Genomic DNA, 11,149 nt, shown 5'->3' with positions numbered 1-11,149 from the left:
CTCTTTTTAAATTTACTAAGGCCAACCTTGATATCTGGATATTCCTCCTTGAAAATCTCAAAGATGTCACTTAACGTGTAGTTCAATGTTTCCCAAGTTTTCATCGCTTACCAGTATTGTCTTTTACACTGATGGTATCCTTCTGGCTTGGCATTTCTCGACTGATCTTACTGTCCCGGTAGAAATAAGTTATCTTCTCCACTGTTGATTCAAGCAGCTTGTTCCGTGGCTGAAAATTCATTCGCGCTTTTGGTTTAGGCAGACAAACTGCCTGAAGGACAATATCCTGTTTGATCGGGCGCATCATGGACAGCTATTTACCAATCAAAAGAGCTTTTCTCCATGGAAAGTGTGGCAATGCTGTCTGTAGCTTTTTTCTCGCTCCTCATTCAGACAGTCAGCTTAAAAATATGGAAGAGGTGCTTGTTCCTGGTGTTGAATTAGCTTCTGCCTCTTTAGCGCGATATTTGGCCTTTCTCTCTTTCCTTGGCACGCTTTGCTTCTAAATCTGATGGAGCCATGCAAAATCTCTTTCTCTCCCTGTGCTATCTACACCTATAAAATCATAAAACTGTACACTAATATTCATTACAGATTAAACCATATTATGTACATATCATATACATGTATTTGGCATGAAACCTGTTGAATGTTTACTCAAATTCGTGATTCACCTTACATCATCAAACCACAAATAGTGTGATTGATAAAAAATGTTGTACGTATTTGTGTATACTTGCTCAGAAATGTGTAATAGGCATTAAATATATTTTACCTTTCATTCTCTAGTTTCCTGAATGCTTTAAATCCATGTTGTGCTATGAAAATTTCTCTACTCTTACGCTTACGATCCATCGAATTAGGCATCTTGCAAGCAAATGACATCTAACATAACGTCAAGTATGGCATGACGCTGAGCGTTATGTTGAGTGTGGTGTTATTCTGTCAGCCTTGCCTGACAGGGAGGATGGCGTTTAGTATGGTGTCATTTTGGCAGTATTACCATACCGACAGGAAGTGTAGCATGATGTTAACAGCAGTTTGGCAGTGATTAGAACATATGCCAGTTTGAAAGTGTGAAAAAAGCAAACCTACTCTCTCTGAAAAATTCTTAGTGTTTATGAGGGAAACCTACTTTCTCTACTGACTGAAAATTCAATGCATGAGTGGAAAGTAATTTTTGTAACCATACTTTACAAATACACATTTGGTTCAAGGATTACCTCGTGATTTGCATGCTAGGTGTGTGTGTGTGTATCAAAAGAGTAATCTTGACAAGCTCCATATTTTGAGTTACAAAACTTCATAAAATAATTCTAATTCATTATTTTTCTCAAAGAAACTGGCTTTTAAGACTTGGAATATCCAGCATTACTTACACATACCAGAGTATCAAAGAGAACTCCCAAACAAAGGCAGACATCACCATATTATTAAAATTGTCCCGCGCGTCACAAATACTTCCATGTACCTATAAAACTATAACTTGCAGTATTTTCAGCAAATTGGCGCGTTTGGCTAAGCTATATCAGCCCAAAATCAAATTATAGATGAGAATTTTTTATCTCAGACAGCTTTGAAAGAACAGGCTGCAACTAAATGCACTTAAATTGTGACGCGCGGGACAAACTACTTTTTGCTTGCCTAAATGGTAAGGAAAAATTTGCATTTGCTAGGAAAAAACACCTGGGCTATAAAATCCACTATAGTATTGATTATAAAAAGGAAGAAAAATTTATTTCAGAATGAATTGCAAAGTTTGAGAAGAGATGATCAATTGTCCCGCACGTCACACACCATACCAGAAAAACCTACTTGCATGCCCAATATTTTCATAAGAGAAGATTTCATTATGAAAACTTTTGTGTTTCCACATGTCTGAACATGTTTGCTTGCCAATTAACTAAAAATTATGGTTGCTAAAGGCAGAAAAAAAATTGCCTTTGTGTGTGACACCATGCTTGGCCTTGCCCTATAGCTAATAAATAGAATCAATTAAATCAATCATCAATCTCGGTTATCATTTGGAATTTTCTACAAATTATATTAGTTACATCATTTATTCTAGAGGCAGTTATATTATTATTTTGTATAATATGCATTATGAATATTATATAAATCATAAAAAATAATCCTAGATAAGATAATAGATCAATAGAAAAATCAAAGCAAAAGTTATCGTTTTCTTTTCTTATAGCAAGAGCAGCACGGTCAAGTTAGTTTTTTTAAGATTATGGCTGTAGTGAACTTCCAGTCTGTTACTAGTGACGATAATCATGAAAATCAACTGAATGCTGCAGTAGATACACAGTAGAAAAATGATGAAGGAACAAAAAGTCCCATTCCTATTTCTTATTCTAAACAAACTGCAATCGCGGATATCGCGTATAGACTATACACGCGTCGTTCGTTGAACAGATGATCTTCGGAGCATATCCGTGGAGATTGAGTTAAAATTTGAAGCACAATAGTCAAAATCTGCTCTTCTGCTTTAAAAAATCATGGCGAGGGGTTGTGGGCAAATGCCTTTACCACACAATGTTTGGATGATTTTCCTGAGAAACCAGAGCTAGTATGTAAATTATTTACTATCGCGAGAAGCGTTTCACATCTCGTAGCCAAAACAATCATTATAAGTAACGGCGGTAAGGGTGCGCAACTCCGGCACATGACCATTAAGTCGATTTTATACGTCACAGTTTTCGGGATTTTCGAAGGGTTTTCCTCTGATTCTTTATTAGGTAGACCTGTGTTTGGCTGTCTATATCTCAGCTTCTAGGGGGTCAATCTCCTTGATTCTTTTTTTAGAACATCAGTCAACACCTCAAGATAACTAATAAAGCATAATAATATTATGCTTTCTCTATTCTTTAATGAGAATCCAACGCAAATACCCTAACTTCATCTATCGGAATGGTGATAATACCTAACTCCTTATTTCAAAATGATCTGAGAAATAGAGCGCAAGTTCATGAGCTTGCTAAACAGAGCATCTGACAGTTTTTCACAATTCAGTATAGAGCCTTAGAAAATCGTATGAAGAAGAAAGCCGGTGAAGTCAGTTGAATCCCCTTTTACAACTTCATATTGAAATGCAGTTGCAGTACGCATGTAGTTTCAAGTGTTGAAGAATACACATCCACAGTATACATAAATTGCTGAGTTTCAGGTAATATGTCCTGGACCTAAAGGCACAGTAGATCGCAGTGGGAATTTCGCAGTAGGAGCGCAATTGCAGTAACAATAAATCTCTACAAAGCGTACTATCATGAAAGATGTAATAGGTGCTGTCATTCCACTTTTGGTTTAATTTCAGCATTCTTAGCAACAAGCCAGGGTAATGCACTTCAAAATTGCTGCATACCTTTGCGTACGACATTTCTGCGTACTTGCATATGAAATTAACGCATGGTTCTAATGCGTCACAACCCTGCATCGAAATTCAATGTCACAACATGCGTCGCATCCAAGCTACTCGGTGCTGTCAACCTAATTTTTAGCATGTAATCCATATGGGTGTAACTCACTCTTCATAATCACTCAATTTCTAGTATTAATGTTGAATTCCATTTGTTAAACTATGCAGCTAATCTACAATGCCGACAAGCATTGCATTTTTTTAGTCCAAAGGCTAGCGTCATCAGCACTGTAAAGAAACACCAAATTTGATAGGCCTCATTGTGTGTGATATTATGGACCCTCACAGTACAAATCGCTATATCTTGAAGTTTAGGCTGCTTTTTCACCAAATATGCCCCACTTAAGGGAGGAATATAATTTCATCATCATCTGCTTCGTTGTGATTTGATTTGTGCTGTCTCTCCAGCTCAGGTAGCTTTCCCTATCCTACTATGCCAGTCCTTTCTATCCTTGCCAAGTTCCTCTGCCTGTTCAAATTTCATTCCTATTGATTTCAGGACATTTTTGATGTTTATATATATATCTCCTCCGTGTTTGTCTTTTTGTTAAACCCTGTGTCCAGTTATCGCAACTAAAATCTAGCAATGAAAGATTCGCACGACACTGGATTTGATCTCGGAACCTCCAGTTCTAGAGGCGGGGAACTTAACCATTAAGCTACATGGAATACAATAGATTTTTTGGGCAAATAGTCATTACATTAGTTAAGATACTCACGCCTAAAGCGCTTGCTTGACGTTAATAACTAATACTGTTGACTTTATGCAATATAATTATTTGACCAAACATTATTTACATTTGCATACAATCTAAAAAATCCTTCATTAACTACATGTATACAACTTTTTAGATTTTTATGGAGACTGGCTTCAAAACTCTAGCTTCAAAGCAGATTTGTTAAAGCCTTGCGCAGGAAGTCAAGATGCTGAAGAGGAAGATGCGGTTTCGGTCCAAATACAAGCTGGCATTCAGCTTCAGAGAAATGAAGAAGTGAATGTGGTTAATACACATGTGGATGCTCTGCTGGAAAAGGGTGAAGAAGCAAACGAAATTCAGCAGGAAAGAAACAGACAGAGTCCAAGATCAGCAGGTATAGAATTTATACACACACTAACAATATTTATAGCTGAAGTCATCAAAGTTATACGGAGTAGAATTACTGACTGAAATACGATTGTTTTAGACAAATATGAATCTGAAGATATAAAGCAGAAAAAAGAGAAGAAAAACAAATCAGACAGAACTAAAAAGTCTAAAAAGCATAAGCGGTCTCGAAGCAAATCTCCTATAAGGAAATCTCACAAGGAACTGCAGTAAGCATTCCCTGATCTCTTACTCTACTTGTGGTATCTCGCCCTACCATTTCATATAGGTTTCTTCTTAGGGTACTCTTGGCCATGCAACTTGCTACTATAGTCAGACTCCATACTCATTACAGCGGTGCGTTGACCATGCAACTCGCTAGCATAGTCAGACTTCATACTCATTACAGCGGTGCATTGACTATGCAACTCGCTACCATAGTCAGACTCCATACTCATTACAACGGTGCATTGAGATACATTTTGTCCACTCGAGATTTCAATGGTTTTTTGTTGTTTAAAGTATCCCTCAGTACTGTATCATGTGTAGCTAAACATCTAGAGCCTAAATGTATGTTAAAGCCTAATATTTCCTTAAGCATACTCAATAATTAGTTTTATTCACTCAACAGATCAACAATCTTACTTATTAATTACTCAACTGAATCAATTAATGATTACTCATTGATGGATTCAGTTGGTAGTTGTGCATATCGTTAAAACAAAGCAGCATATAAAACCAAATAAAAGTAAAGAAGCTAGATGTAAAAAAGTTTTTTGTAAAAGAATCAATTTATAAAGTAATATTCAATAGAATTAATATGTTACTACTTAATATTTAATGTTTTACTGTCGTTACTCTTCAGAGACAAGTGAATGGATGTGTAGACTCGGTAATGAGTAGGTTTGGAGTTGGAAGTGTTGGTAGAGATACAGGATGTAATTTATTCTAACCTTGACAAGATAGAGGTTGAGCTAGTTTGTCTCATGCATACACTGTCATTATTATCCTTTTTATGTATCGCTTATAATTTTCAGTATTTCAAAAACTTTTAACATTGTTTGTTGGAAACTACTTTGTACCTAAATCAAACACTTGCTAAAACTCACCATCATATGTTGTAAAAGTTGTATGTTAGGGTAATGTCAAAGGTCAAGGTCAATAGAGGTTAGACTGTATTTCATAGACTGCATTTAATAGGTTAGACTGCATGAGGCAACATACTTAGTATATATTGAGCCTGACAACCTTGACAATCTTTCTACTGAACAGTAAATGAGCATTTTTTACAAACTAAAAGTTGTCAAAGTAGAGTATTCTCTCTCTTTGATAATGTTTGTTGAGTTGCATGGTCTAGATTGTTTCTGATGCCCAACTGTTGTAGATCAGGCTTTTGCCCTTTTGACCTTTTCCTGAGTTGTCAAGTACATCACTTCTCCGCATGTGTTAGCATTTCATTATGTGTTTGCTTGAGTTTGCATGTTCAAATAGCTTAGCTATAAAAATCATAATTTATTTTTGATATGGAGTAAATTTATTTCATTGCAATAATGCTATGTGTACATTTACAATCTACAGTCTTGGTCACATAATGTCAATCGATCGTAACAGGCAGGGAAATAAAAAGGTCATAACCGTTCCTCCTCCAAATAAAGTGTTCCTGGAGGATATGAGAGGCTTGGGTTACGCTGATGGCTATAGACTAGATAGGAAAAGGGATCGGGACAACTACAGCTTTGGCAGCATGAACAGACAACACTTATCTAAATACAAGGCTTTCTCCAAGGTAACGAGACCTTACCCCTCTGTTGTATGCCATGCTAGCTCCTCATCACACAACCCTTTCTCGTCGTGGGTATGAAATAGTGAAAATGGATTTAAAATACATGTGTTTGCTTTGTGATATTTAAAATAGGTTGGTGTTTACAGTGGCATCAGCAACAAGAATACTCATGTTCATCAAACTATGTTTGACTATAATGTTGTTAATTTATCAATTTTTTTGATGTATTAATTATTTACATAATAATTTTAAAAATAATTTTTAAATATAGATGACCAGATTTAATGAGTTTCTTGACTTAAGTGTTTTACAGACATATAAAGTGAATGTGTTGCAACATTTGTCGAAAACATCTATGACGAGGCAAATATTCTAATAAGATTCTGATTGCATTTTGTTTAATTCGTTTCAGAACTAAAAAGCAAAGTTGAACGTTTAAAGTATTTATTTATTGCATTAAAACAAATGTATTTTATAAAACTATATAAGAAATCAGAGTTCACACATTATATGTGTAAACTAAATAAATAACGTAATAATCAGTAAAATAATCTTTTGTTACTTTGCCTTAGAGATCAGAAATTAAACCTTGGCTACGCTTACATTTGGCAGTGGAATGAGTGATAGAAACGCGTAGTCTAATTTACTCTAGCTTAACCACAGATATAATTTAAGTCAATTTACTTATATTTTTATTATTCTTTCATTTAATATCATGAACGTTTTTACTTGACTTACAAAATTATTATGACTTTTTTTATTATGAAAATTTTGGACATTGTATGTCGGAAATCACTTTGTACATAAAAATTAATATTTGCTCAAATTTTACCTTCTACTGTATATTGACAAACTTGTATGTCAGGGGTTCCCAACCAGGGAGGAATCCCCCAAGGGGGGAATTTTGAATATACAAGGGGAACAGAGAGGTGTCGGATTTGTTAAATTTTTAATTTATGTCCTGCAGTGCCGTGTGAGTTTGGGTTTCATCATTCAACATTTTGGATTTATCTATAACATTAGTTGTTAATAATCAGCTACCAGTCAGAACATAGATATGTGTGAAAACATCCATCTAGATTTTGATTGGATAGAAAGTTAACCTAGTTATAAACCGATTCACCGCTGTGCTGAAGGTCATGTATGCTTGTGTGTTGTATGCATGCTGTATAAAAATTAATATTATGTTGTTATATGTTTAGATATGTACTATAAAATGAGATTATAATTTGTATCGGTTGTTTTTAGTTATGTGAGTTAAAAGTGCGGAGGGGAAATCAAATTTATGAAAAGGCATTAAGGGGGGAACTGAACAGAAAAGGTTGGGAACCCCTGTTGTAGGTAGAAACGATGGTGGTTTGTGATTTGACTGTGTATTGCTGTAGGGTGCAACATCTTGTCATGTTCTTACAATGCATAAAACTGTTTGTCAAATGTCACATTTTCATTGCGGCAGCATGTAATTGATATTGCAGCAAATTCTAATACTACTACTACTGCGTGTTTATGTGAATATATCGTAGGTGCCTTGGGGTCTCAAAAGAGACCAATATCATTTATGGATACAAAAACAAGGAAAATCTCGACAGATAGAAAGGTAGGTTCCTTTATGGGTTTGTTCTTGCATTTTTTGCTCATTTAAGACATATTTATTGTAGCTGAAATTAGCTTGGTCAAAGGTACATTATTAGTAAGGGAAGGGTTCTCATAGCTGCCATTATTATAGCTAGGAACCTGGGTGTGAAGATTGGTGAAGTGTAACTGAACGTAAGAGATAAGCCCTTGACAGAATTCCTCACACTTTGGAATGTGAAATGTTGTTAAACAAACTATCTTTGAGAATTCGCCATTCAGTCTGTCCAAACTGAAAGCCTAAATATATGTGCTATATAAAATTGATAGTGCCTGTTTTCATTTGCTTTACACATTTTATCCAAATTTTTTTTCATTTATCAAACAGTTTTAATGTTATTAGTTGACTCTATAAGCATGATAAGGAATGAGCTTAATAGGAGGTTCTTAGATGTGTGATACAAATTATCAAAACTATTTCACAATTTTGATTACATTATTACTCAATTTGTGATTAGATAAATTAGAACTTGAAGGTTTATTTTATTTTTAAAGACATAGCTTCAAGCAATACAGATTTTATGAGTTTTGTGAAATTGAAAAAAATTGTTTATATATTAATATTGAAACAAAACAGTAAGTTTTATATTAAAATTGCTGTGAAAATTTAAATTAATTACTGCTGACGGATTTAATGTAAATATATCGAAAACTGTGCATAATTTAATAAAAAAATAACCATCTTAAGAGAATGGTTATAATAACGGAGTTGTCAGAACATGGTAAAGAGGATTCTCATTAGACCAGCTATGAACTTTCGGACTTATGCCTTGAATAGTAGTTATTATTATTGTTATATAGAGAAAAGACCTAAAATTAGTTTTGTATATATATCCTATTCATATTCTTTACATATCTACTACATATGCTAAACGTTTTTATGGAATTGTTCGTGTTTTAAACACTGTTTCAGGTATTACAAGCGAGCTAGCAGACAAGCCTCCTACAGACCAGGTGAAAAATTGAACCCTCACGCTAATATTGATTTTTCTGAGTCACCATTCATTCCCTGTCCTCACTCAACGCCTCCTGGTTAGTCACCTCTGTTTTTATGTTGCTTTTATAATTTATTAATAATTTATATATATAAATTATATATGTATACACTAATAATTTATATATATATATTACATTTATATTATATATAGATACTACACAATGCATGCTGATGTCTCTTAAGCTCTAATGGGATATCCTTCTATGGATATCCTTCTATGGTTAGATAATTTTGTTACATAAAAGTGGAAGTATATATACCATAACTGTATAATATTCTATGTGCTATTTATTGTATGCCTTTTTACATATATGTATTGTATATATGTTATATTTGGTAATGTTGTGTACATTGTTCTGTTATTCTAGTCTGCGGGATATGTAAATTTATATTGCTACTAGGTGGATGCCCGGGTAATAAAAGTCTTTGAACAGACAATTTATTTTTATTTAACATGTAACAATTACCGTTCTAACTTTCAAACTTCATATCATGAAAAACTTCATACCGTATAGATTAAGTATACGGTCATACTTGCTCATGAGAGGATAATCCACCAGCTCTAAAATAGTGATGAATGCTTCAAGTAATTACTTCATGTAGCTTCAGACAGCTTTCTTCAAATTTTTATCAAATGTTAAAAAAGTCATATTTATGTGTAACTGTAAATTGATCTTTGTGTATATTTTGTTAAAATTGCTACATCGCTGGAGGTATGGTTTTCATCATTGTGCAAGATGGTGTATAGTTGGTATCTTTACATAATGCTACTTTGTACCATTCCAGTCTGCTGAATCATATATATTATCACTGTACAGTGCTCATGTATTGAATACAATATTTATATCCACATGTGAATTGACAGGAGCGAGGAACAAAGAGAACCCACTTGGTATACTTGATGAGTCAACTCTCCTCTGGACTCAAGGAAAAGCACCAACCGACGGCTCAAGTCCGCCACCTGTCTCCTCTTACCTCGACTCCTCTGTTTCTCAGAGCATTGCGTTCTACAACCGGTTAGTTTATGTCTTTGTATTTGAATCATACTCTCTTTCCAATCTTCACATTTACAAATACAGTAGACCCTCCCCATACAACATTAATACAGTGGACCCTCCCCATACAACATTAATACAGTGGACCCTCCCCATACAACGTTAATACAGTGGACCCTCCCGATACAACGTTAATACAGTGGACCCTCCCCATACAACGTTAATACAGTGGACCCTCCCCATACAACGTTAATACAGTGGACCCTCCCCATACAACGTTAATACAGTGGACCCTTCCCATACAACATTAATACAGTTGACCCTCCCCATACAACGTTAATACAGTGGACCCTTCCCATACAACGTTAATACAGTGGACCCTCTCCATACAACGTTAATACAGTGGACCCTCCCCATACAACGTTAATACAGTTGACCCTCCCCATACAACGTTAATACAGTGGACCCTTCCCATACAACATTAATACAGTGGATCCTCCCCATACAACATTAATTCATTCTGGTGTTGGCTTCGTAAGGCAAAAATATCGTATAGACGAGTATAGAAACCTATAGTATTCATCTAATGCAAACACCTCTTTAAGAAAACATGAAAGCTTTATATACGTACTGTACATATTAAAAATTAATGACAAAATGGTATACTACTGTTAGTAACTATAGTTAACTTATAGTTAAACTAGGAACTCTAGCTTTGTTGCCATGGTAATCATTTTTTTAGTTCTTCCTTTGACGTCATTATCAATCTTGGGACCCATGGCTGGACCCACATATTAAAGTTATATGTGTTGTTATACAGTTATATACATATAATGAATTAAAGTTTATAGCAAATATTATATTAAACGCTAAAATGCACAATAAATTTTCACTTTCGCTCACTTTCCACTAATCTTTATTTAATCTTTATTATCAAGCATTTACGGAGACACGAAAAATGCTGAACTGAGAGAAAGCGAGCATCGTATCTCTTTCAGGTGTTGTGGGAGAGATTTTGATTAATAACATATCGGCATTTTCGTGCTTTCTACGTATTGCTCATTACACCAAACACCAAAATGGAATTTCGAATGGCATTTTGTTGTCGCATAGCAAGAAAAATGCCATAAAGAGGGGACAAAAAACATCATTTTTCACATCGTAAGGCGAAAAAACTGTAAAACAGGAACACCGTAACCTGAGGGTGCCCTGTACAATAGAACCGCAACCTACGAAAGG

General features: G+C 34.8%; 1 protein-coding gene across 1 annotated transcript in view; it reads left to right on the top strand.

The window, feature by feature from the left end:
* The first annotated feature begins 305 nt into the window (after positions 1–305).
* Positions 306–11,149, top strand: part of LOC137400603 (nuclear exosome regulator NRDE2-like) — a 33,779-nt gene continuing 22,935 nt past the window's right edge. Inside the window, exons 1-7 of the mRNA XM_068086934.1 lie at positions 306–432; positions 4,271–4,510; positions 4,604–4,733; positions 6,115–6,289; positions 7,810–7,883; positions 8,832–8,950; positions 9,781–9,931. Coding sequence (XP_067943035.1) covers positions 306–432; positions 4,271–4,510; positions 4,604–4,733; positions 6,115–6,289; positions 7,810–7,883; positions 8,832–8,950; positions 9,781–9,931 — 1,016 coding nt within the window. The remainder of the gene's footprint in view (positions 433–4,270; positions 4,511–4,603; positions 4,734–6,114; positions 6,290–7,809; positions 7,884–8,831; positions 8,951–9,780; positions 9,932–11,149) is intronic.

The sequence above is a fragment of the Watersipora subatra genome, chromosome 7 (genome assembly GCF_963576615.1).
Source record: "Watersipora subatra chromosome 7, tzWatSuba1.1, whole genome shotgun sequence".
Lineage (NCBI taxonomy): Eukaryota > Metazoa > Bryozoa > Gymnolaemata > Cheilostomatida > Watersiporidae > Watersipora > Watersipora subatra.
The sequence above is the reverse complement of the archived record's forward strand: the minus strand, read 5'-3'. Positions and strand labels throughout refer to the sequence as shown.